Source organism: Syngnathoides biaculeatus, chromosome 9, assembly GCF_019802595.1.
Source record: "Syngnathoides biaculeatus isolate LvHL_M chromosome 9, ASM1980259v1, whole genome shotgun sequence".
In the NCBI taxonomy this organism is placed as follows: domain Eukaryota; kingdom Metazoa; phylum Chordata; class Actinopteri; order Syngnathiformes; family Syngnathidae; genus Syngnathoides; species Syngnathoides biaculeatus.
Window position 1 is genome coordinate 4,749,202 of NC_084648.1, and position 27,688 is coordinate 4,776,889.

Below are 27,688 nucleotides of genomic sequence, written 5' to 3' on the forward strand. Positions count from 1 at the left end.
CACAGTGAATATGGATACCTTCATATTTATACATTTTATATCAGCAACATTATCAATACAATCGGAATGTATTATTCACTATATTCATTCTTTTAGTGATGACACTGGTTTTGGTTCGATTATGACTCATATTACTATTGCTTCAATTTTCAATTAGAAAATGAAGCGGACACGAGAATGGGAGAAGCGCAAGCATTATAGCCTTATTTAAGGGAGCTGCTTGATATTGTCTGCCTCAAGAAGAATTCATGTCAAATGCATTAATAATAATAATAAAAAAAAATATCCGTCTCCGAGTAATCTGACAAAACACGTTCAGGAAGTTGTTATTATTATTCTTACGGGTACAAATCTACACTCTCTTCACCGTTGAACTGGCGAGTCTTCCTTCCTGTCACCCAACATCTATCCATCCACCCTCCTCCTCCTTCTTCTCACTCGCCAAGAGACGCCGAGTCAGAACTGGTGACAGAACCGAACCGGCAGAGACTTCACAAGGTCGTCTCGGCGACATCGTAGACCGGACGCGGTTGCGGTGTTCGAGGCGCCCGTTCCTGTTTTTCATGTCAATGCCGAGTGAACCGTAGCTGCTCGCTCCGACGATATGCTTTGAAAGTGGGGGACTTATGCAGCCAAGTGTTTGTCGAGCGGACGATGAAGTTCATGCTGGTCGTGCTGTTGATGCTCCTAACCACCGAGAATGTTGTTGGACAAGGTAAGAAAATAATGTGCATGCGAACGTTTGGCAATGTCACCCTCGCCACGCTACATATTCGCTACATATTCTACATGCTACTTTTTTTTTTGTGGGAGTGAAATATTACGGATTCTTCTTTTTTCACACTAAAGTCAACAACAATAGGAAACACTTCATGTCCCAAACTCCAGTTTAATCAAGCCTGAATAGTTTTATGGCAAACATTTTGTGTCAGTAACGCATCACATTTCACTTACAAATATTTCCACCTCATCTCTGATCATGAGATGGAAAGCAGATTTTAATTTGACCTTTTGAGCTCTTTGTTGTACCCATAACAGCCAAGGGGAGCGTGTTCGTGTGTTAACCAGTTTGTGTCACTTTGAAGTCACTTTACATTAGGCCTAAAGGTAATACAAGAAGTTGCACATTTTAGTTACCTCTTTCCAGAAAATGAGGTTTAATTCATATTTATACTACATGGTTACTGTCAGCAAGTTATGTGTTTTGAAGGGGCTTTTCTCTCCCTTGAGGATAATATCCATAATCATATCAATCAGTCATTTCTGGGTGACTGATGCTTTGAAAGAAGAACAATCAATTACACGTGAACACATTTGTTCACACTGAAGTCCTCTCAAGGGCAATGAAACTGATATGGTTAACCGCTGCAAAAATCCCGTGTCATTTGATTACGAGTGAACAAATACTTGTACGAGATACACATTATTTATGATCAGATTTGAAGAACAAGATACAAAGGGAGAACAAAAATATGAAACTGACTTTGTAATGACGTCAGTGTCAGTAAAGCATGAAGGGCTACCGTCTGTGCTCCCTTCCATCCCATTCCCCTCTCAGTGGTACATCCCACAAAGAGCAGATGGTGGCAGTGTCTAAGACACTATTGTTTTGCATTGACGGTCTGAGTTTTATTAATTTTTTTTAACATAGGGGAACACTGTTGTCTTCATTCATATGCACATATAAACAAACACGCATATGTTATGAATGCCCACCCTTGTCTCATTGCATAGGGTAGTGAACACATACTGACAAACACAGTTCGACTTGTCCCTTTCGGGGTCGCCACAGCGTGTCATCTCAGATGAATACGCATATATGTTTGGCACAATTTTTTACGCCGGATGCCCTTCCTGACGCAACCCTTCTCAGGGAGTAGAGGCCCCAGTGGGATACGAACCCACAACCCCTGGTTTACCAAACCTAACCACTGAGCTACGGGGCCTCTATACTGACAAACACAGTAATGTGTCCTAATCTACCCACAGAGAATCCACCACATCCACCCTCGGCTAACACCCGCTGCGACCCAATCAATATGCTGCCTTTCACCTCTGTGCTCAATCACGGACACGTAACCAAAGGAAGCAATCTCTTGGCAACCATGTCCAAACATGTTTTTTCCTTGGTGAACTGTGTTTTTTTTTTTTTTTTTTTTTTTTAAGATATAACTGCATCCAGAGGTGGATGCTATTCAGATGACTGAAAGTGGTACAGGCACAATCTCTAATTACGTGTGTAATTCAAGATCTGATGCAATGGGGTGACATCCATTTGAGACAGAAATCCGTATTCAATCACAATCAGATGCGCAATCATACTGGGACACGGCTTTGAATACACTCTAAATGTCTTTACAGCGTCTACTACCTGGATGTTTTGCAAAAGTATGGGGTGAGATCATTGACCATTTGGACACAAGCCTGCTAACCCAACTCTCACTGGTTGTACTGGACCGTTGGTCCTGAGTGAAATGTAATTCCTCGTCATAATAGACATTATAATATTTTTCCAGTAGCAATCTTTGGAAGGCCATTTCTGGTTTCAGCATTACTGCAGTCCAGTGCATAAAGCAAGGTCAATAAAGGTGCGGCTGTCCAAGTTTGGTGCAGAACAACTTGACCCCGTCGTTAACCATATCAAATTGCTTTACAGTTGACCAGAACAACATCATCAACAGAACAGCATCAGCTCTGAAATCATTGTCTGCAAATTACTCACAGAAACACTTGAAAACCTTGCAGAAAGTCATCCCAGTAGAGTGGAGGATGATATACCTGCTGCTAACAGGAAGTAAAATGCATATAATATGCAGTATATGTTTGGATACTGCTTACAGTTTGTAGTATCCATCACAGAATCCCCCATATGCAGTATTATTTGATTTTGACCTCCTACTTGATTGAAACAGGCTCCAGCACACCCATGACCCTCATGAGGGAAAAAAAAAGATGGATTGATGGAAGGAAGCTGGTATGGCCACATGTCCCATAACTTTTGTCCATTGGCTCTCTGTTTCTCCTGATGCAAAACTAGAATAGGTTTTTGTATTCTGACGTCCCTAATCACAGTTAACCTCCCTCCTTCTAAAGCAATCTCTTCTCCTTGTAGCTCTCAGATGCCAATGGGAGTTTGCTGTGGGTCAAACTGTCTCACTCTTTGCTTATCAGCTCTCTCCACTCCTCATCCGTTGGTGCGTGTTTGTCGCTGCACTGCAATATGAAGCACTGATGTCTTACGCCTGAGTTTTCAGGGCACTCGACTTTACTGCTGATTTACTGTGGCGTCCTGCGTCGTGCGACTTCAGGACAATTACTGTATAGTGCTGCTAGTGTCCAGTGGCGTCCGGTGTCGTGCAACTTCACGACAATTACAGTGTAGTGCTGCTAGTGTCCAGTAAATCATCTATCTGCTTGAGTACAACACTGAAGATGTTAGCCACAAGAGACACAATGATCTAACTAACAAAACAAGCTACACAAACAAATCATAACCAAACATATGGACTATATATAAACCCAATTCCAATGAAGTTGGGACGTTATGTTAAACTTAAATAAAAACAGAATACAATGATTGCAAATCATGTTCAACCTATATTTAATTTAATACATTACAAGGACAGGATATTTAATGTTCAAATCGATAAACACAATTGTTTTTAGCAAATAATCATTAACTTACAATTTTATGTCTGCAAGACATTCTAAAAAAGCTGGGACAGGGTCATGTTTACAACTGTGTTACATCACCTTTTTTTCCTTTTTTTTGTTTAACAACATTCAATAAATATTTGGGAAACGAGGACACTAATTGTTGAAGCTTTGTAGGTGGAATTCCCGCCATTTTTGCTTGATGTACATCTTCAGCTGTTCAACAGTCCGGTGTCTCCGTTGTCGTTTGGATGTATAAAGGAGACAACAAAAATAGTGCCAAAAAATCATGTGAGTGGGAAGCTAAGGAGCAGTTTCTCTGTATTTAAAAGATGACATCACTTACTACGTGACCGTGTTTTTGCCGGTGTGGTCGACCCGAAACATCTGGTGTCTGCTCTTTTATTTAAAGTTTCATAGGAGGAGCACTCTTCCTTGACTGGTTGTCTCTGGCTCAGCTTGAGCGACACTCTTTAAGTGACTGTTATGTCTCGTGCCTGACTTACTGAGCAACACGGCGCTCAGCTCTTCTCCCCTGGCAATGCTTCTGTCTGAGGTGATCATGTCAGCATGATCATTTTGTCAGCCTTGGGAGCTAAGAAGCACCCACTCAGCCATGACCAGCTGTCAGTTTAGCTCCGTTTGCCTGGCACTGGCACTTCCTCACCACATCTTTCCCTTGGTTGATGAGACTCTTAAGAGGTACTGTACTTCGTGTTCGTTGTGTGCAAGTTGATTGGTTTGTATTTCAAATGTGTAAAATGCCACAAGAGGAAGAATGTGAGGTAATCAATATCTTCTAATCCAAAAATGCAGTATGGGAAAAGACTCAGGAGTTTATTGCTGTCGAGCAGGGGTGTCTTCAAGCATCAGACCAAAATAGCTCACTAGTCATTTGTGTCTGTTTCTGTGTGTGTGTGTGTGTGTTGCTATTCATTTTTTAAATCACACTTGTATAGGTGTTAATTTCGAAATGACAATATATAAATGTAAAATCAGGATAGTCCGAACATCAATATTGTAACGTATGACTAAACCATAACATTCTTTGAGACAAGGAGGCAAACGTAATGATGATGAGAGAGAAGATTTCTCCCCATATAGCAATCAGTTTTCTGAGCCGCTTATCCTCACGAGGGTCGCGGTAGTGCCTGAGCCAAACCCAGCTGTCATTGGGCAGAAGGCAGGGTAGATCCTGAACTGGTTGCCAGCCAATCGCAGGGCACAATTCAGACAAGACAGGAGTTGCAGTCACAATCACACCTACGGGCAATTTAGAGTGTCCAATTAATGTTGCATGTTTTTGGGATGTGGGAGGAAACCGGAGTACTTGGAGAAAACCCCACACAGGCACAGGGAGAACATGCAAACTCCACACAGGCGGTGCCGTGATTGAACTTGGGTCCTCAGAACTGTGAGGCCAAACGCTTTCCAGCTGCTCCATTGTGCCAACGATCTGAGAATATTTTTTTAAATTATTTTTCTTGTTGAAGAAGATTGTATTCACATGTATAGGGAGAATTGGTGCAAGAGGACGGTGGTGGCTAAGGACAGACTCAACAGAATTAGTTATTTTTGTTTTTATTTTGGTTTGCTTTCTCTCATTCCAGCTCAGGATGACTTTGTGTCACTGGCCGAATTGGAGGATTCCTTACTGAGGAACCTGTTCCGAGGTTACCAGAAATGGGTTCGACCTGTGCAGCATGCCAATGATACAATCACTGTGCGCTTTGGACTAAAGATCTCACAACTGGTGGATGTGGTAAGGACTCAACACCTAAAACCACAGGGTGCAGTGACAGAGAATTAGTTCAGCAATCAGTTTTCATCAATATAATTTTTTTTTGACTTTCTGTCTTTAAGTTGAATTTCAGTGTGAGTACTTAGATCAAAATGGTGTAGAGTATATGATAAAGTTAATGTTTTAAAACTCATTAAATGTCTCTTTACCTAAAAGTAGTTCTCTTTAACAATAATATCAGTGACTAGTAATCAAATTGTGATCACACCTTTTTCTACTTCAAGATGATAAAAAGAAGAGACACATTCATAGGATTACCTTTGTCCAAGTCTTGTGACTCTCAGGGGGTGGGGGAGGAGAAAAGTATGCATGCAAGTAAAACAAAATAAAAAGCTCTCTATCACTGTGTTGAAAGTGACAGAGAGGAGGCATCTTACCTCAAAGCCTACCACGTTATCGTCATAATAGTGGTACTCAAGAGAGGAGAGACAGTGTTTAACGGGTTCAGAGGAATAGGGCTTTGAAGACATTAGAAATGTGAGCAAAGATACATACAAATACAGAAGACCTCTGGGGAAAGTCACTTAGAAGCCAAGGGAAGGTGTGAACAAAGAGGTCTTCAACAGGAGAGAAGAAATAATGAGGCCATTAGCCTGAGAGGAAGCTGGCTCATTTATTTAACCCAAAATGCACACACAAACACACAAACACCTAGATACAGAGAAAGCCTACAAAGCGTGAGGACATTGGGCTAAGAGCTCCTGTAAGTCTCAGAAAAGATGCGCAGCTCTCGTCTGGCTCGCTATTGCTTGACAGTTTGTTGAGAAAAAAACTTTCTTCCCTTTGTTCCAACAGGATGAGAAAAACCAACTGATGACCACAAATGTTTGGCTTTGGCAGGTATGCACCAGCCCCACAACTCAGCTCCATGGTAAAACCCCACTAACAATGTGGTAAAACCTTATATCGCTGCTCATAGTGTGTGTACCGTGACACACACTTTGTGTCACACCTTTGTGTACTCAGCAGACACATCAAAAAAAGTTGCTGTGCGAAGAAATCTGTGGAGCTCATCTCTTGCTGATTGGCCCGTTTTTAGCCAGTTTTAGTATGATGACGTACTCACTATTACTCCCGGGTCCCGGCTCCACATATCACCTATTCCGTCATCTTCTCAGTCGATTACTCAGCATGATTAAACGATGTTTAACAATGTTGTTCAGGCACCCTTCCATGGTCGTCATTGTAGTTGCTTTGTTCACTCTTATGGTAAGGAAAGTAAAAACAGCTCTCGGAAATGACCAAAATGTGCTGAAGAAACTCCACCTAGTGGCGTCCTAGCCAATAACAGCGAGACCTCTGACGTAGAGAAGAAGTATATTACATTTTCAAAACTGCAACTGTGGGTTGTGCTGGATTATAAAGACAAATTACACACAGGAGAGCCGCAGTGATGAAAACGTGTACAGCGTACGCAAGTATAAAGAAGCCTTTAGCCAGCCATTTGCCCCCTGGTGGCTGACTGAGTGGATTGCTGGCACTGCTGCAAATGAAGCCCTTTTCCTATGCAGCACTCCCTAGATTTAAAATGTAAAAAGAATCACAGATGATCATGCTCATTCAATTGTGGAATCGCAATTATGATTAAAATTTGATTAATATGGGGCCTCAGCTCTCCTGTTTTCCAGGTTTTGTCACATGAGGTTCTGCAGATTGGAGCCTTTAGAAGCCTTTTAACCTTAATATCATACACACTCATGTCAGTCATCATGGACATGCAACTGAACTATTATACAACAAAAACAGTTTCAAAGCATCTGTCCATGGTGCTGAATGAAATACAAATATCATACAGTGTAACCTCCCAGGGCTGACACAATCTGTTTAAGGGACAGAGGTCTTCCTCTGAATTGTTTGGATTTAGAAATATTTTCCACGAAGAAATGATTTGAATAAATAGGCGACACCACTGTTAATTAGTAAAGACACTATGACCACCCTGATGAATTTACACCCATTTTTGAGGTACTGACCCACGATCCAAACTCCATGGTGTTACATAATTCTGGCATGAACAACTAATCAAGCATTGCCTGTCTGTATTCATGATTATTATTTCCACAAGGAATGGGTCGATGTCAAGCTCAAATGGAATCCAGATGAATATGGCGGCATTCCATCAATCCGAGTGCCTTCAGAGACCATATGGCTGCCAGATATCGTTCTGTATGAAAAGTGAGTGACACCATATACGCTTTCATGACTTCATCCTGTTCTCATGATATATTTCTTTGCATCCCTTTCCCATCAATGACTAGTGCGGATGGTCGTTTTGAGGGTTCCCTGATGACTAAAGCCATTGTTCGGTGGGATGGGACCATAACTTGGACCCCGCCTGCCAGCTACAAGTCCTCTTGCACCATGGATGTCACCTTCTTTCCCTTTGACCGTCAAAACTGCTCCATGAAGTTTGGCTCCTGGACTTATGATGGGAACATGGTCGATCTGGTTCTGGTGGATTACTATGTTGACCGCAAAGACTTTTTTGACAATGGCGAGTGGGAAATCCTCAATGCAACAGGAATGAAGGGAGGCAGGAGGGATGGAGTGTACTGGTACCCCTTTGTAACTTACTCCTTCATCCTCAAGAGGTTGCCCCTGTTCTACACCCTCTTCCTCATCATCCCGTGCCTCGGTCTGTCCTTTCTTACTGTGCTGGTCTTCTATTTGCCGTCAGATGAAGGAGAGAAACTGTCACTTTCCACATCTGTCTTGGTGTCACTTACTGTCTTCCTCCTGGTTATAGAGGAAATCATCCCCTCATCCTCAAAGGTAGGCTGTTTTAAGGATACTTAAGGATACTGATACAAGTACAGAATGCTACATTTTATATTCATTTTGTAATCATTTAAACTATAAAGCTGATTTTCATAAAGAAACAATTTAAAGCCTTAATCATCTGTAGCTCACCTATGACCAGAGTATACTTAAAAAAATGTACAGTTCATCCTTAACTTTATAATCCCTGATTTTTATGAGTACACTATTAAAAAAAAACAAAACCAAAAAAATGCACGTTTGCTTTTACATCTATTTTAGCCTTGTGGAGGTCTGTCCTCTTCTTACGACAATCTATCTACAGTATATCTGGTCATCACAGCAACAAACCTGAGTGAGACTTTTGTACAGTATGTTACCGATTATGTTACACAAGATAATAATGATCAATATCCTGTTCCTACAATATCCTCGTAATTAAATCCTGACTAAGGATGAATTTTCTTTCTCTTTCCTTATTCTAGGTAATCCCATTAATTGGAGAATACTTGCTCTTCATTATGATCTTTGTCACTTTCTCCATCATCGTAACCGTCTTCGTCATTAATGTCCATCACCGCTCCTCTGCAACCTACCACCCCATGGCCCCCTGGGTGAAAACCCTCTTCCTTCAGCGACTGCCCAGGCTGCTGTGTATGCGGGGGCACACCGACAGGTTAGATGAAATGGAAAAAAAACAGCATTAAACAACAACAACCCATTTAGGGTTATGTTGACATACATAAAATCACATATAATTATGGCATACGTTGTTTTCCTCACTGAAAGATACCACTACTTGCATACTGAGCTATGTAGCCCTGAGCTGAAGCCTCGCAGAGGTACAGGAAGAAAGTCGGCCACGGGACAGCAGAGAGGACCCGCTGAAGTGAAGGAAGAGGAGAATCAAGCCTGGCTTGCCATGCTGGAGAAGGCCACGCATTCCGTTCGCTACATCAGTCGTCACGTAAGGAAGGAGCACTTCATTCGTGAGGTGTGTGGAAAGTTTCTGATTTCAGTATTCACATTACATATTGTTATATCGTCTTCTGATCTCTGTCATCACAGCTTTCAAAATAACTGTGGCACCATATCATCGCAAATCACACGTAGCAATATCCAGCAGAATGTTAAACTTTATGGTTGTCATTGTGTCTTCCTATCCATGCAGGTTGTGCAAGACTGGAAGTTTGTGGCTCAGGTGCTGGACAGGATTTTCCTGTGGGTCTTCCTCACTGTGTCGATATTAGGAACAATCCTCATCTTCACACCAGCCTTGCATATGTACCTCAGCTCACCTTAATAGTCGGAGATTTGAGCGATTTAGATGTCCACAGAGTTCATTTACATTATGAGCAAAGTATAAAAGTGTCAATTTCAATGAAAGAAACACCTTGGTTTTGTCATATGAGTGTCCAGAAAAGGTCCCACTGACAACTACTTCTGTCTGACAAAGACCACCCCCTTTCCTCTGATTGGTTGTGACTGTGTAAAAGACCCACCCCTCACTACTTTTGAAAGAACACTAATCATTTGTTATGTTGAGACCGCTGGCTTGGTAGCAGAGAGGTAGGAGAGCTTCGCTAGTGATGTAGATAACCTTGAGAAATTCAAGTGACTTGATTTCAGGCCTCTCAAAAGTAAAATGTTTTTCGTTCAGGAATGTGTGGATGACTTTAATTCGTATTTTACATGTTTACTCAAGCACCATGGAGCCAATATAACATAAAAAATACTAGAAAAAGCTGGTTTGATAAAGTATGGCATCTTTAATGAACATGCCTACAAAAAATTTTCTAGATTTACTGTTTTTCAGGCTGCAGAGTTGAATAAAGAATATATATATATATATAGTTTAAAACCAGAAACTCAATTGCTGGACGTATTCGGTGTTAAGTGAATGCCCAAAAAGTGCGAGGAAAAATAGAAATAAGAAGGTAATAGTTGCATGTATGTTAAAAAAACAACAAAATTCATATACAGTGTATCAATGTACTTTAAAACGCCAGAACCAATATAATTCAGCTGTAGGTTCTTTTATGTCAGTACAGCATGCTTGCTGAGGTGATTGTACTTGATACTGTGTAATTACAATAAAACAATGTTCACTCATTATGTGTGTTTAATGGAGAGGTATAAATAATGGAGAGGTATAAATAAATAACTCCATGGCATGATGACCCCTGACTGTAATTACATTGAATGACCACCAAACGGCAGCAAATACATTCAATTGCATTAATGGGCACGTAAACAAGATATGAAAAAAATGGACTACAGATTTTGTAACAGTTTGTACTACAGCTTCTAAATGATAAGAGCAACACAAGGATTCCTAAAATGATATCCTTAACTTCAATGCTTCATCTTAACATTTAGTTTTATCAAGTATGACATTTCGCCATACCAGCAAAATTCCGATACAAAATACAAATTAGTACGTGTCAGTTTGGACAAGCCAAGGTGACACCGGAATTGAAGTTGTTCCCAATCTTAGCATTTGACAACAAATTCATTATTCAGTTACAGACATGGCCTTCATGTTGGGGTAGACGCATTGTTTAGTTCTGTTGCTTATTGAAGGTTTGAATATAAGAAATATGTTTGCTAGTCAACGTCCAAAAAGGGTGAATGACTGTGCGGTGCTTGGCTGCAACAATACGGGTGGTAGTCACAAAGTTGCATTTTACCATTGACCAACAGCAGTTTTGAATCAAGGGAAGAAGGCGGAACATCTGTCAGAGAATTAGCGATGGCTTTCACGGATGAGCCAGATATGCATTCCATTTGCTTTGCTTGCATTTACTGTGAACACTTTATTGAAGGTAAGATTTAACACGCGGCAACGTTAGAAAAAGCACACCACATCCTGTACATCCGGGGCTCTGTTTTCATTGTTTGCCTTTTAGCTCAGTACTCATCATATATACTAATTTAGACCATGTTAACTATGATCTTGCCTTGAGGCTCACATTTACCAGTAAGCCAGTTACCCAGTACCAAAGTAAGCCGAGCTGTCAACCATTCCAAGTCGTTAAGTAAAATATGTGTCATCGAACATGGTTAACCAGCTAGAGATGTTTGAATTGTGTAGGGATTGTAGTTGTTTATGGTTGCCAGTTTGTCAGCGTTTCATGTCTTTACCATTGAATCCCGTGTGTCTCTGCAAGCTTTTTAGTCTTCAATTTAGCACATCTAAAGAGATTTGAAATTCAATATCAAAGTAGCATATTAACTGAGTCAGGTTATACAGAAAAAACAAACATCTGTTTACAGGTCTTCCTGTTTTAAAGCCTAGCTTAGTCTCCCAAGCTCAACCGCCATCATGGCAGGCAAACAAACACCGATCACGTGATCGAAAGCTACAATTATAGCTGTTTCGTGTGAACAAATTCAGGTAGATGTATTCCATCATTTTGACTCAAATAATTTCTCAGCAGGTGTACTGTTTAACTTCTTCTTTTCCTTTCGGCTTGTCCCGTTAGGGGTCGCCACATCGTGTCATCTTTTGCCATCTTAGCCTATCTCCTCCATCTTCCTCTCTAACCCCAACTGCCCTCATGTCTTCCCTCACCACATCCATAAACCTTCTCTTTGGTCTTCCTCTCGCTCTTTTGCCTGGGAGCTCCATCCTCAGCATCCTTCTACCAATATACTCACTCTCTCGCCTCTGAACATGTCCAAACCATCGAAGTCTGCTCTCTCGAATCTTGTCTCCAAAACATCCAGCTTTGGCTGTCCCTCTAATGAGCTCATTTCTAATCCTATCCAACCTGGTCACTCTGAGCGAGAACCTCAACATCTTCATTTCTGCCACCTCCAGTTCAGATTCCTGTTGTTTCTTCAGTGCCACCGTCTCTAATCCGTACATCATGGCCGGCCTCACCACTGTTTTGTAAACTTTGCCCTTCATCCTAGCAGACACTCTTCTGTCACATAACACACCAGACACCTTTCGCCAGCTGTTCCAACCTGCTTGGACCCGTTTCTTCACTTCCTGACCACACTCTCCATTGCTCTGTATTGTTGACCCCAAGTATTTGAAGTCGTCCACCCTCGCTATCTCTTCTCCCTGTAGCCTCACTCTTCCCCCTCTACTTTTCTCATTCACGCACATATATTCTGTTTTACTTCGGCTAATCTTCATTCCTCTCCTTTCCAGTGCATGTCTCCATCTTTCCAATTGTTCCTCTGCATGCTCCCTGCTTTCACTGCATATGACAATATCATCTGCTAACATCATGGTCCAAGGGGATTCCAGTCTAACCTCATCTGTCAGCCTATCCATTACCACTGCAAACAGGAAGGGGCTCAGAGCTGATCCCTGATGCAGTCCCACCTCCACCTTAAATTCCTCTGTCACACCTAAGGCACACCTCACCATTGTTCTGCTGCCATCATACATGTCCTGTACTATTTTAACATACTTCTCTGCCACACCAGACTTACGCATGCAGTACCACAGTTCCTCTCTTGGTACTCTGTCATAGGCTTTCTCTAGATCCACAAAGACACAATGTAGCTCCTTCTGACCTTCTCTGTACTTTTCCACGAGCATCCTCAAGGCAAATAATGCATCTGTGGTACTCTTTCTAGGCATGAAACCATACTGTTGCTCGCAGATACTTACTTCTGTCCTGAGTCTAGCCTCCACTACTCTTTCCCATAACTTCATTGTGTGGCTCATCAACTTTATTCCTCTATAGTTCCCACAGCTCTGAACATCCCCTTTGTTCTTAAAAATGGGAACTAGAACACTTTTCCTCCATTCTTCAGGCATCTTTTCGCCTGCTAGTATTCTGTTGAATAAGTTGGTCAAAAACTCCACAGCCATCTCTCCAAATTGCTTCCATACCTCTACCGGTATGTCATCAGGACCAACTGCCTTTCCATTTTTCATCCTTTGTAGTGCCTTTCTGACTTCCCACTTAGTAATCATTTCAACTTCCTGGTCCTTCACTCTTGCCTCTTTAACTCTTCCTTCTCTCTCATTTTCTTCATTCATCAACTTCTCAAAGTATTCTTTCCATCTATTTAGTACACTACCGGCACCAGTCAACACATTTCCATCTCTATCCTTAATCACCCTTACCTTCTGCACATCCTTCCCATCTCTATCCCTCTGTCTGGCCAACCTGTAGATCCTTTTCTCCTTCTTTCGTGTCCAACCTGGTGTACATGTCTTCATATGCCTCTTGTCTTGCCTTTGCTACCTCTACCTTTGCCCTACGTCGCATCTCGATGTACTCCTTTCCCTCTCCTCACTCCTCTCATGTCCCACTTCTTCTTCGCTAATCTCTTTCCTTGGATGACGTCCCTGTATTTTGGGGTTCCACCACCAAGTCTCCTACTACCAAAGCACTCTCCTACTTGCCTCTCTGAGTACCTTGGCAGTAGTATTCCAGTCTTCCGGGAGCTCCTCCTGTTCATCTTGAGCATGTCTCAACTCTTTCCAAAAGGCCACACAACATTCTTCCTTTCTCAGCTTCCACCACATGGTTCTCTGCTCTACCTTTGTCTTCTTAATCTTCCTACCCACCACCAGAATCATCCTACATACTACCATCCTATGCTGTCGAGCTACACTCTCCCCTACCACTACTTTACAGTCAGTAACCTCCTTCAGATTACATCGTCTGCACAAAATATAATCTACCTGCGTGGTTCTACCTCCGCTCTTGTAGTTGTTCCTCCCTCTTCTGGAAATAAGTGTTCACTACAGCCATCTCCATCCTTTTTGCAAAGTCCACCACCATCTGCCCTTCAAAGTTCCTTTCCTGGATGCCGTACTTACCCATCACTTCTTCATCCCCCCTGTTTCCTTTACCAATATGTCCATTACAATCTGCACCAATCACAACTCTCTCGCTGTCTGGGATGCTCAGAACTACTTCATCTAGTTCCTTCCAGAATTTCTCTTTCAACTCTAGGTCACATCCTACCTGTGGTGCATAGCCGCTAACCACATTATACATAACACCCTCAATTTCAAATTTTAGTCTCATCACTCGATCTGATACTCTTTTCACCTCCAAGACATTCTTAGCCAGCTCTTCCGTTAAAATAACCCCTACTCCATTTCTCTTCCCATCTACTCCGTGGTAGAATAATTTAAACCCTGCTCCCAAACTTCTAGCCTTACTACCTTTCCACCTGCTCTCTTGGATGCACAGAATATCAACCTTTCTCCTAATCATCATGTCAACCAACTCCTGAGCTTTTCCTGTCATAGTCCCAACATTCAAAGTCCCTACACTCAGTCGTAGGCTCTGTGCATTCCTCTTTTTCTTCTTTAGACGAATCCGGTTTCCTCCTCTTTTTTGTCTTCGACCCGCAGTCGTTGAATTTCCACCGACGCCCTGCAGGTTAGCAGTGCTGGTGGCGGGCATTGTTAACCCGGGCCACGACCGATCCGGTAAGGGATTCTTTAGATGATTTCTTCTGACGCTGGATCCGGTTTCCTCCTCTTCTTTGTCTTCGACCCACAGTAGCTGAATTTCCACCGACGCCCTGCAGGTTAGCAGTGCCAGGGGCGGGCGTTGTTAACCCGGGCCACGACCGATCCGGTATGGGATTCTTTAGATGAACGCTCATATTTGTTTGGCACAGTTTTTACGCCGGATGCCCTTCCTGACGCAACCCTCTGCATTTATCCGGGCTTGGGACCGGCCTACAGATTGCACTGGTTTGTGCCCCCATAGGGCTGCATTAGGTGTACTGTTTAACTAATGATAGCTAATTATGTACAGTAAACATTTCTTACTGTGGGTGGTGGGACAAACTGGCATCTCTGCATTTGTCATGTAGCTAGCAGATAAGCATTCACACTTAACCCCATCTTTTTTTTATCATTCTCATCGTCATGTTTTTGTTTTGTTTTTTGTGTTCCCTGATTGATAAATTTGCTTAATTTGGTTCTGTTGCAGGAGGATTTCCAACGAGCTTGCTATGCTAATAAGGAGCCCCATTAGAGAGGACTCCGATTGCCCAAAACGTCATTGCAATGTACTGTTATGGTAAGTGTTGTTTATATGGACCATTCTCAGTCATCTTTAGGAGGATCCCAGCAGCAACGAGTAAGAGGCCCTTCCCGCGAGGTCTCGACAACAGCACATTGTAGTTTAGTGTTAAGCAGTGCTATGGGAGAATGTCAGCTGTCCTCGGGGCTCCCTTCAGCTTGCTTGTCTTGCCTGGCCTGTTGCAACGCCTCTGTCTACTTGAACAGTCTGACCTCAGCAAACTTCTATTATTCACAGCTACAGATGTGACTCAGAGAGACAGGTTCGTGAGTGTATGCGTGTGCAAGAACGCCGTGGGCACATGTTTGTAAGGACTACAATAATACAAGGCATACCCCATCTGTTTCATAACAACAACACATACTTTTAAACAAACAAAACTTTTTTGAGAAGACTCGGGTATTGATATTGGTCATAGCACACATTGCTTTGAATGATTTGAGCCATTTGTATGGTTGCAGTGTAAAAAGAGGTATGCTTGGAAGGAAATACAGTACACAGCAAGATAACCAAGCTTACACATTCAAGCAAGATTCCCACCCCTGCAGGCTGAGCCGAAAAGCCATTTCTTAATGGAAGCTGATGGCAGTCAGCATACATTTACGGCACTGTGCGCAGACCCAAGCCGGACGGAGACGTGAAGAAAGAGAAATGAGAGGAAGGTGGGGGCTGTATGCTTTAAGACTAAAGCAAATGAAAGGAGGGGTGCTAAATTTCGAGAGCTAAAGAAGGGCCGCGGGCGCCCTTCTAATGGTCTTAGGACACCGCGGCATCACTGACGGTCCAGCACAGGAACAGAATGGGAAGGTGGGGGAAAATAAACATACAGCACGGAGACAGATAGAAGACAGACGAGGAAGGACTGAGAGGGTTCAAGAGCAAGATGGAAGAAGTGAGCATGAGGGAAAACGGAATCAGGGGAAAACATTTAGTTGATGTGATGACAACATGGATGATTTATGCAGTGTGACTGAATAAGCAGATGAGGGACACTCTAATCATTGCCTCACACAGACTATTTCTCCATTCAGGCTAATGAAGTAGCACACATGCATGGTTACCCACACTGCGGTGGCGCAGGATGCGCCCTCAAGTTATTTTGTCCTTCCGCTGACAGGACAACATTTGAGGTTAGGCTGTCTCATGGAAGTCATTATCAGATGTCGTATCATCACTGTCGGGCATAACTCAGTGTCCAAAGTATGCACAATTCCATATTTATTCACAAATCAATACAATTCTTCTATCTCCATGTAGTCTATTTATTTCACACATAATAAACCAATTTAAAGTGTTGAAAAGAGACTGAGAACAAGTTTGTTGATGCTCTTGTGGACTTTATATCTTGCAAGTGTTGTAAAACTATGCATCTTCAGCCGTGCGCCATTATGTTGCCTCAAGATTGAGAGTTTAGATGTCAGCGCACAGCCGTGTGCATAATATCCACTTGAATGATGCGGTGTTTGGTAATTCGAGCAAGATGGCATTTATTTCTTGAAACTCAGTGATTTTGGAGAAGCGAAGATTCTGCACGGCAGCGACGATGCTGCTAGAACCCACCAGATTTGTGAGACTGGAGAAAGAGACAATTCAAGTGGAATTTAGCTGCAGGATGACAGGTCAAACGTTGGCACCACAGAAAAAATGTTCTTCACTCCACATATTGAGGATGAAGTCGCTGCATGTTAACGGCAATGTTCCCATTATTTTTTTAAACGTTAAAAGTAATTAATTTTTTAAAAGCCTCACAGGTTAGCTCAAGTTTGAGTGAAGATGCAATATAATTTATGAAACTTGCTATAAATAAGCAACAGACCAATATGATTAACAGGTAACTAAATGATGTGAAGCGGATGTTTTAAATTGATATGACTTCCCGTGTGCATTTGTTCATTTGTTAAACATGACATTTTGCCCAATTTCTCATGGAGTAATCTTTCTGGGATGTGGGCGGTCGGGAACGCTTACTGTTTATCATTTGGCTTTGACCCAAATTATGATTGTGATTGAGGTGTGCATTGCACTGAGTGCCTTTTACTTTGTTGCAGGTGCCACCGCCCTAGATGTGGTACTTCATCAAACATTTGTGGACCTTTTATGCATGCTGGGTGATACACTCATTATTAGAACAAATGTGTTCAAACAGTTCGTTAATATCACCCACTTGAGTTATCTCCTTACTGCAGTACTCAAGGTTGAAGATTTGCCACATTCTGGTTCATTCTGCTTGCTCACCGTGGCTGTATTTTTGTAAAAGGTGCCAGTCTGCATATTGTTTAAAACTTATAATTTAATTTCTTGTCATGATTGCACAACTTCTATTGCAAGTTGTCTTCCTCTTGATTTAGGAATACTATTTTTATGCACGGTGGTGCAGCTGGAAAACGTTGGCCTCACAGTTCTGAGGTCCTGGGTTCAATCCTGTGTGGAGTTTGCATGTTCTGCCCGTGCCTGCATGGTTTTTCTCCGGGCATTCCAGTTTCCTCCCACATCCCAAAAACATGCAACATTAATTGCCCTTAGGTGTGATTGTGAGTGCTGCTGTTAGTCTCGATGTACCCTGCGACTGGCTGGAAAACAGTTCAGGGTGTCCCCCGCCTCCTGCACGTTGACAGCTAGGATAGGCTTCAGCACTCCCCGCGACCCTTGTGAGGATAAGCAGCTAAGAAAATGGATGGATGGATTTATATGCACTGAATGACTTTCTTTGGAACGAACAAGTTCAATGTGTACCGCTCGTAGCTTTGGAGCGCTGGATGTTATGTTGCTGTGTTTTCCAAACTTTTTGCAAGGCATGAGCAGTGTTTTACACATGAAAACGCATGTCACAAAAGGTACTACATAAAATAAGTCATGGCGAGTATATCAGCTTTATATTCTATTAAAGTCTTTTTAAATCCTAAAACACAAAATTGAATTTGTCTGAATGTAATGATCAATGCCCTGAACCCACTTATTGAATTGGTCACCGTTTTGGGAAAAACGCTAGCACGTTTGGCACAACTCGCAAACATATTTTCACCCACTAAAACACATTATGCAATCAGATGTAAATGTGTTACATAATGGTAAGCACAGGCGTCTCAATATAAACAAAGCAACTCCAAACTGATCCATCCATTTTTGCTGAATTCAAACAATTCTGCAAGGAAGCGTGGCCAAAATATTGCTGCAGAGATGTGAAAGACTCGTTGCCAGTTTTACAAAATGCTTGATTTCAATTGTTACTGCTGAGAGTGCCCAAACCAGTGTTAGGTTTATGGGGCCATGTCACGAACTAACAGAACCCAAATACAGGACTCCAAGACGAGGACATGACGTTCAGTCGCTTTTATTATAAATGAAAGTTATCCATGATAACACAGTCCAAGAAAGCAGGATCCAAAACACAAGAAACAATGTCCAATAATTGAGGGTCAACTAAAGCGCACAATCAAAAGTGTGACTGGACTATAACGGCACAGTGGCGGCGTAACCCTGGATGTGGAAAGGCATACGCAATGAACTGGTGAATGCCAGTGACAAAACCCCAACTTAAATACATTGTCTAATCGCAGTGCCTCATGTGACACAGCTGTGACCGCCGACAGGTGTCAGAGATGAAACCGCTCGAACCAGTGGTCCAGCCTTGCTCAGAACAGTCCAATACTTTTTCACAAAGGGGCAGGTCACTACCCCCCCCCCCACCTTCTTTTCCCATTTCGCATTTCTATTCCATTTGTATCTTGAATTTTTGGATTAATGTTTAAGGAATTGAGAAAATGGGTGGAGGTTTCAAGAAATGTCTTTAAGCAACTGAAAAAAACTGATTTCCCACTAAGTACATTTATGGTTAAATTGAGATGAGATCATCATTACTTTACTATTTATGCTTTTGTTATATTTTTGTTTGTTGGTGTGCCATTCACTTTTCGTGTATGAAATAGACATAAAGGCTCAATTAAGGTTGTGAAACAAAGCTTTCAAATAAGAGAACTTGTTCTCTTAGTCCAAGTTTGTAGAAGTTGACTGAACTAAGCAGGTGGGTGTTAAAACATTGCACACGAAGCGAAAGCAAATTGATGGTGTGTGGATGCCCATCATATTTGTTTTTGTTTTCCAGTGAGTGAGAGGGAGAGACTGAGACCGAGAGAGAAGAGACAGACAGAGAGAGTGAGAGAATGACAGAGAGAGAGAGAGAGAGAGAGAGAGAGAGAGTATTTGTGTGTGTGAGCTGTTCGCTCAAGCTCTCCAAGTTTGACACCTTCTGTTGGGTAAAAAGGAGACCTACAACACTGCTGTGATGGCGTCTTGGAGGACAAGTGAATCAGTACTGGTAGGATTTTACCTCTGGGCGACTTTGAGCTTTCAAGGTAAGTCAGTGAATGAGTCCTATATATGCCAATTTGTCCGAACATCCATCTTCAGCCTTTTTATTTTTATTATTTTTGTATGTGAACATCATTGGTCCAGATCAGACATATTCTCTGACATGTGACATGTGAGTATGTATAATTTTGTAGCGTGTTAAGAATTCCATCACCTCACTAGCGCTGGACATATTGTAGTGTGCTTGGAGTGCAAGTGTGGGTCAGTGTGTTTGTGTGAGTCTTGCTCTTTAGACCAACAACATCTGGCTCAGAAAAAAAAAAAACCCAAAAAACGAGGGCACAGCAGCGATGATGCACGAAGCCCATTGGGACTCTTCATCCCTCAGAGTAATCTGCGTTCAAAATTAAACGCGTGATTAGTGGACCAGAAAGACCATCAGATGAAGTTAAAGCTCTTTAACGTGTTTGAATCCATGGTTTACTGGTGATATCTGGACACCATTGCACTATAAAGTGACACCTCCTTTTAGTTTAAAAAAAAAAAAAACCTTTGTTACTTATTTTCTGTTACAGTTAGTAGTAATTGTCTGAAGTTCAATATAAGAGATACACAAAAATATGGCTTGTCGCTCTGATGCTGTAACCTAAAATTGTAAAAAAAACAAAAACAAAACAAAACACTGAAAACTGATGTGTGTTGAACATGTACAGAAAAAGTAGATGGCTCAAAACATAGATGAAATGAAAGAAATATTGCAGAAATGTGGAAATATTGGTTACCATATCTGCTAACAGTGAAGAAGCTTCGGACTTAGATTTCGCATTTAATCACTCATGCATCTCGGGCTACTTCAAAATTTACATTTTCCACAAGATTGAAAATGAGTGTAGTTGTTTGGTGCGTACAGTAACTAATACTATACTTGTCAAGACTACACAAGAAAAACATTCAAGTGTTTTGATTAGCAATGGGAATGTACCATTTTTTAGAAAACTTCAGCAATGTAACAGTTCTCCTTTAGGAACAAAAGTGGTTTGGTCAGATTATACTTTTCTAGATTTTATTCAGAAATGTGTGAAACAGCTACATTATACCCAGATTAGACTACAGGAGTTTAGCACTGTTGGTGACCCGATTTTGCTATCGCGAGCGACATGGACCCGACATATGTTGCTCGGAATGAAAAAAAATGTTGTTTGATATAATTCAAGACCAAATAATTTGGCCTACGGCACTATTATGCCAAAATGAAAAGTTTGATTTTGTGGTTATCTTCAGTGTCATGTGACTAACAAACAACAACTTTCCAACACTGCACCTTGACATGGACAAACAGGATTGTGCAATTACAATCGGCTCTTCACCTCCTCTCCTCGCCATTGTGAACACACTTAACATTTAGTCATGCACATGAACCAATCTTTGGGAAAGCTTTAGAGCGTTATTATACAGAACGCAACATGGGTACGTCAAAAACGTAAGTGCTATCACTGCCTCGCTAGGCGACAAAACATGTTGACTGCTTGCAAGCCGTATCAAAAATATATGAACATACCTCAAGCTCTTCTTGAATGGACACCCGACCCATGAGCATCGGTGATGGCATCCCATTTTCCCCCAGCACGATACATTACCACGAGCCTTTGTTATTCTCAGCGGTATGGAAATGGTGTCTCTGGTTTGCGTTGATCAGTTTTTCTTGTTTTTCTTCATCACATAAGAAGACTTAAGAGTTCTTTTCATGTATGACTGAGGGAAGTAAAGCGTATATAAATGAGGATTCATGATCATATGTAATAATGATAAAATAGATACTTTTTGCAGATGTAACATTGAAGGGGGCAATAAAAGGATTAATCGTCAAAAAAAAAAAGAAAACATCCGAGTTCTCACCAGCATGTATCATTTATGTTAAGAGGTGAAGAATAATTTTTGTGGAACCCGGTCAAAAGAATTCTCAAACACAATTTTGGAGGTGTTGTGACAATGGACCTTTCTAACCTGTCAATCACTCATACAATAATACCCAGTCAGATAGTCACATTATCTTAACCCCTGGCTTGACACGCCGTTGCCGCCATGTTGTCCCACAAGCAATACTGGTTGTCAGTAGTGTGTGCTTGGAAAAATTAATGTTACAAAGAAAATAGTCCTCAGATGTGCTTGGGGAACGTACAATTCTGATGAAAGATATCCTGCTAGGATACAAGGGGCCCGGTTGATTCATTTTCCAAAGCCTAAAACACCGCTGGCGAAGTGGATTAAGGCTTGCGGAAGACTGCACGTACAACTAAATGTGAACAATATCAACAAACACAAGGCTGTATGTTCGAGGATAAGTGAGGGAGAAGTATCTTCTTTGAGTTTGATTTCATTATCATCAGTGATTTATACATTGCAGCAGAACAACTTTCACTTTGTCAGTGTCTCACTGACCTGCTGAATGAAGTGTGTAATGTTTTATACCGAAGAGTCCGGTTAGTGATACGTAAATGCGCGATGTCATGCAAGAGAAATGTTTATTTGCCTATTTGTGTCACATCAGACTTTTAAGACAGAGTACTGTGTTCTATTCCGAGCCAAGTCAAATTTTTTCATCTGGTGACTACGGTACTGACTGAATTAATCACCATTGTTTAAACGCACTTGTAGAAAATTGAACCTAACTCACTTATGAACACTACAATGATATTACTCATGATCTTTCCAAGTAAAAAGTACTCACCCTGCTTTACATGTGCAATACGATTCCACTATTTTATCCTTTTGGATGTGAGGCGTCAAACTTTTCGCATCGATCGCCAACATTTCGCTCTAACTCTGACTTTGCGTCCTGCTCCGTCCAAAATCTTAATTGTGTACATATCCTTGTGTGAAATAGTTTATCTCTTTAGAACTCTCTTGGACAAGTCTGACGCATTTGGCAAAAAAACATACTGCAATATTATCAGGAATGCGCGATAGAGAATCGACTTCAAACCTATTCTGTTCAGTCGCCATTTTGGAAGCTTGTGGGACATTGCAACTGTAGCTAATGGGGCAGATTGCCAATCAGAAAGGTCCATGGTTCTGATCAGCGGTGGCCCATGTGGAAGACTATGGCAAAGTTTCAAATGTAGAGAGAGCTAGGGTACACTCTGAACTGGTCGCCAGCCAATCACAGGGCACAAACAACCATTCACATTCACATTCTGGAGAAAAATCACGGAGGCACTGGGAAAACAGACAAACTCAACATGGGCGAGGCCAAATTTAATCCCACCCCGGATCCTCAAAACTGTGAGATGGATAACTAGTCACCCACTGTGCTGCCCGGGAGAATACAGTTCTGCAAAAATATATACATGTGAAGAAATATTTTTGTCATTCAACATTTTAAGATTAGAAGAGGGTGGTATGGTTGGAGCCTTTTTTTTTAAAGGCAGATAATATACACTATACAGAGCCTCTTTGATCTGTAGGTTGTACATGTGTCTGAAAAACGAAAACATAACATTTCTGAGATGACGCAAACTTTTGTTCAGAAATTTCAGATTGCTCTTATGATTTGCAGAAAGATTTGCAAGAGAAAGCTAAAGAAGAACTTGGAGGAGTCATTATTATTTATTTATTATCTTCTTTGGACATAAGTACAGTATACTGGTCAGGCCCACTGGAGGTCAGATTGGGGGCAACGTGGCGCCTGAAGTAAAATGAGATCGACACGCCTGGTTTACTGTAAACTGTGTCAGTGACTGACAAGCAGCCAGTCGTGTGTGAGCTCCTCGGTGTGTAATGCAGATTAAAGTACAAACTTCGGAGAAAATGGCATGTAATGGTTCTCTTTGGTCCTTTGTGTTTGCCAAGGTCAGTCATATATTTAGTTTTTATCGTCCTCTATTGTGCAGTTTAGACATTTTCCAATCACCTTTACAGGCTCTTACGGGCTTTTGCTTTAGAGGTCCCTCTTAGTGGGATGGGTTGTTGGTGTTGCTGCAAGGGAAAAGCTGTTAGGGGTCTGCCTTAGTCTGGCACTTTAGAGCCACAATCTGGTGTAGGCAGACAGAGGAAACCCAGTTTATGTCTTATGTAGTCTATTTACATGTTGGATGTCTGTTTTTTCAGTGTGGATTGGTTCCATGGTTCAGCTATTGCCATCTGAGCCCATCTAAGACATGCACACGCATCTTATTTTCGAAAGTCAAAACAGATTCGGTTTTGGTTCTTTGGGCATCATCATCCTTTTCCTTTTTACCATCCCTGGTGCCCTTTATTATAAAAAGTCAATGAAAAAAAAAAAATGGAAGTGAAGAAGTTTAGACTTGCTGAAATGAAAATGTGACATTATACAGTTGATGAACAAGAAGTTAGCTGCTGTTTGAGAACCCGTTCTTACGCCCAGTGTCATTCTGACTCCAGAATTCTGCTGTGTGAACAATGGTTTTGATGCTGAGCGTTTTCTGGGCTGGGGTTTTTGCTTTTATTCAATCATCTGTCCATCTGCCTGGGTTATTATTTATCCTTTAGCTCACATGCAACAAAATGTTTCCTCTCCACAGTGCTCTAACCACTGAGCTACGGGGCCTCATTCCACAGAGGCGGGTGCAGTAACCAAATATGGTACTCAGTTAAAGAGTACTTTTACTTGAGAGTAATATGACTCAACTAAAAAGTAGTCTTCCCACAAATTAATTGAGTAAGCGTTAGAATGTATTCAGAGCAAAAAACCCGAGTAAATGGTGACTAATTTACGATTTTCAGATCATGAATATCAAGGAAAATACAACGATACAACTTAACTACAGCTGAATAAAACCTGTATTTTCAGTTCATGTCTTTGCACGCTCGTGCATGTATATGAGAAATATTAGGACATACACCATATCCGATATACATGTTTTACTTATAACTAAGCAAAGACTAACATAGTATTGAGTAAAAAAATTACTTATGACCATAAAATAGGGCTAATGAGGCCTAATATGCACAGCCAAAACAACCAAACAGCACACAATCCGGAAGTCATAAAAATGATAAATTAGCAATAATTGATAAAAGTAGAAAGTGGCTTGTAGCTCATTATAACAGAGCAAAATTACCTTTTCTTCCTCACACACTGTAAATACTCAAGTAAAAGTAAAAAGTATGTTGTATAAAAACTACTCTGACAAGTGCATCCACCCAAACATCCATTTTCTGTAATGTTTATCCTCACTCGTGCCTCTCCCATGTATCTCCATGCGAGAGGCGGCGTACGCCCTGAACTGGTCGCCAACCAATTGCAGGGCACATATTAACGAATAACATTTGGGCTCATATTCACACCTACAAGCAATTTAAAGTCTTCAATTAACCTACCATGCATGTTTTTGGGATGTGGGAGGAAAACGGAGTACCTGGAGAAAACTCACAATGCCACTTGGAAAACATGCAAGTCCACACTGACAGGGCCAGGATTCGAACCCCGGTCCTTAGAGCTGTGTAGCGGATTTGCTAACCAGTAGTTGGCTACGGTGCCACCCTGACAACGACAATTCATTCAAAATGTTAAGTGAATTAATGCAATGGAAGAAAATGTGTTGCCAATGCCAATGCCAATACCAATGTGTTGCTGTAGTGCGACATCTGTTATACTTTTGAAATACAAGGGGAAATACTTTGGAAAATGTACTTTTAAATTGCTACCTGAACCTGTAGTTGGGGCGCTGGAGTACCTACCTCCAATCATTTCTGAAAATGTGTCTGTGAACCACTCGTTCTGAATTTTGCCATATTGTGAGATCACAGTGAAGTTAATGTACACAATAACTACTGCACACCAAATTTCTCCAGCCATGACTCGGCACTTAACTGGGCATTTCCATTGACAGTGGTACTACAATCCGAATCATTGGGGTGACTTGCAAAATATTTTGTTTGCCCAACTGGCAAAACAATTACCATGCAGTTCGTTTTGTGCATTCTTAATTTAACATGGGCAGTGAATTGTCAAAAAATCAAAAACTGCTTTCAACTCTGCATTTTCTTGCATGTGCATGGTTTATTTCAGCTCACTGTAGCTATTGATGCTAATCTCTCCCAGAGCGTTTTTTATTTGGGTTGTGCTATCCTGTGCTTTAGATATAATTTTTTTCATGATCCATTTGCAACACTCGGAATGAGTTAAATCAAATGCAAATGTATAACGTGGCTTTTATGCAATGGCTATCTTCTACAAAAGGATCAGAGCAACAGATTTCTTCCCTGTAACTCAGAAACCCGTTTACCGCCTCCAATTCATGACTACTTCCAATTCCATCACATAAAATGCTCCTAAATGTTCCTTGGTGAAACCAATGATTGCTACCTGCTGCAATCTGTTTTTTTTTTTTTCCACAGTCAGGATGCACCCCACGAGACAAATGGATTTACTTTGTAAAGCTGCCCCTCACAACTTTTCGGAGTTCTTCTGATGGGCGATTTTTGTTTTTATTCTTTTGGTCAGCCCTGGTTGTCGCGGAAACGAAAGCTGTACTCTATTAGTTCCACATTAGAGCGAGTGGCTTGGGGAGACGGTCGTTTTTTTGAGACAGAATCACTCCTCTAAAGAGTAAGTTTTGGCAGTTTAAAGGGATCCTAGGAATATTATAACAAAAGAATGTGACTGACATCTTATTTAGACACTTTGTAATGGTTATAAATCTTTAAAAAAAAGTCTCCTTTAAATAATGAATGACAAAGAGGACATGGCTTAAGGTTTAAAATGTATTTCCAGATTCCCTGCCAAATTTATTTTTTAAAATCACTTTTTCCTCATCATTTGCTTCAAAAACTAAACTAAATAGAAGTGGTAGTTATCAGATTAAGAAAGATGATAACAACCACATAATATATAGTCATGTAAGGTACTGAGTAGCTAGCCAGAGTCACTTTTATGTAATTAAAGTCAATAATTGAGACATGCTGCCTGGGGGTGGACCAGACATCCCAACTAACCAACAAAAGTGTTTATGAATCACCAGCAGGCCATCCGTTGGTGTGTGAGGCTACCCAAGGACATTTTTTTTTATTGTTGCTGTGTTCTTTCCGTAAAAAAAGATGTGAATTCTTCTTTGCTGTTGACCATCCAGCCCACATTTACATAGACATACACATTTCTATATTATTACCATGATTATGGCAATATCTGCAATAATAATGTCATGTAAATTCTAGCTTCCATAACCTTAATAAGTCTTTTTTTTTTGAGAAGCTAAAAAAAAAAGATGCATTCATGTATTAATCACATGTAATGAATGTATTATTTGTCCCATGACATTTAAACAAGGACAATCAGTCTAGAATGTAGTCTGGTTTTGGAACAGTTTCCAGCTAACCCTAACCCTTAACCCTGAACACGGGAGTCAGTAGCGAAAATAGATGGATGAATCTTAACTTTTGACATGTTATCTTCCCATCAGGCGCCACAGTGGCTCAGCTGGTAAAGCGTTGACCTCACAGTTCTGAGGACCACAGTTCAAATTCCGGCCCCGCCTGCATGGAGTTTGCATGTTCTCCCGGTGCCTGTGTGGGTTTTTCTCTGGGCACTCTGGTTTCCTCCCACATCCCAAAAACATGCATTCATTCGAGACTCAAAATTGCCCTTAGGTGTGATTGTGAGTGCGAATGGTTGTTCGTCTGTATGTGCCTTGTGATTGGCTGGCAACCAGTTCAGGGTGTACCCTGCCTGCTGCCCATTGACAGGTGGGATAGGCTCCAGCACTTCCCGTGACTTTCATGAGGATAAGCGGCAAAGAACATGGATGGATGGATCTTCCCATCGGTAATCTTCAGGATGCCATTAATGTATATCAATTGTGCCCCTTTGCCATTGTAGGCTGCCATGGTGGAGTTTATCAAAGGAAGTTGTACCGGGACTTGATGGTAAATTATAATAGGTTGGAACGACCAGTCCAAAATGATTCTGCAGCCATCCTGGTGGAACTGGGTCTCACTTTGCTACAGATCATTGATGTGGTAAGTGTTTTTTTTTTTTGACAATGTTCTTCTCTTCATCTAACTCCAACAAAAGAGTCTACAAATAGATTTTTTTGCTCAACGTAAAGGTAAAAACTGAGAGTACGTTCATGGTTGCAAGTGTTTTTGTGGTACTGTGTGCGAAGCTGGCTTTTTTTTTTTTTTTTTTTTT

At 41.3% G+C, this 27,688-nt stretch overlaps 2 protein-coding genes across 7 annotated transcripts in view; both read left to right on the plus strand.

The window, feature by feature from the left end:
- The first annotated feature begins 353 nt into the window (after positions 1 to 353).
- On the plus strand, positions 354 to 10,059 carry chrnb3a (cholinergic receptor nicotinic beta 3 subunit a). Of its 3 annotated transcripts, none has more exons than XM_061828662.1 (8): positions 354 to 715; positions 5,265 to 5,416; positions 6,251 to 6,295; positions 7,521 to 7,630; positions 7,714 to 8,227; positions 8,698 to 8,888; positions 9,002 to 9,206; positions 9,384 to 10,059. In XM_061828662.1, the coding sequence occupies exons 1-8, from the start codon at positions 655 to 657 to the stop codon at positions 9,513 to 9,515; spliced, it is 1,410 nt and encodes a 469-aa protein (XP_061684646.1). In that variant the 5' UTR covers positions 354 to 654; the 3' UTR covers positions 9,516 to 10,059. The 3 variants fall into 3 exon arrangements, with proteins under 3 accessions (XP_061684646.1, XP_061684648.1, XP_061684649.1); XM_061828664.1 differs by having other exon boundaries at positions 8,848 to 8,888; XM_061828665.1 differs by lacking the exon at positions 354 to 715 and having other exon boundaries at positions 5,278 to 5,416; positions 6,251 to 6,326.
- Positions 10,060 to 10,525: 466 nt separating this feature from the next.
- Positions 10,526 to 27,688, plus strand: part of LOC133505547 (neuronal acetylcholine receptor subunit alpha-7-like) — a 30,893-nt gene continuing 13,730 nt past the window's right edge. For 3 of the 4 annotated variants that reach the window (XM_061828658.1, XM_061828661.1, XM_061828660.1), the window contains exons 1-3: positions 10,526 to 11,037; positions 15,139 to 15,228; positions 27,377 to 27,516. In XM_061828658.1, coding sequence (XP_061684642.1) covers positions 15,216 to 15,228; positions 27,377 to 27,516 — 153 coding nt within the window. In that variant the 5' untranslated portion in view covers positions 10,526 to 11,037; positions 15,139 to 15,215. Of the gene's footprint in view, positions 11,038 to 14,708; positions 14,779 to 15,138; positions 15,229 to 27,376; positions 27,517 to 27,688 lie in introns of those variants that run through there. The other variant, XM_061828659.1, reaches the window with a different exon arrangement.

Coding starts and splice junctions, on each gene's coding strand:
- chrnb3a (XM_061828662.1), top strand. CDS start 655: ATGAAGTTCATGCTGGTCGTGCTGTTGATGCTCCTAACCACCGAGAAT. Junction 8,228..8,697: donor TCATCCCCTCATCCTCAAAG/GTAGGCTGTTTT, acceptor TCCTTATTCTAG/GTAATCCCATTAATTGGAGA. Junction 9,207..9,383: donor AGGAGCACTTCATTCGTGAG/GTGTGTGGAAAG, acceptor CTATCCATGCAG/GTTGTGCAAGACTGGAAGTT.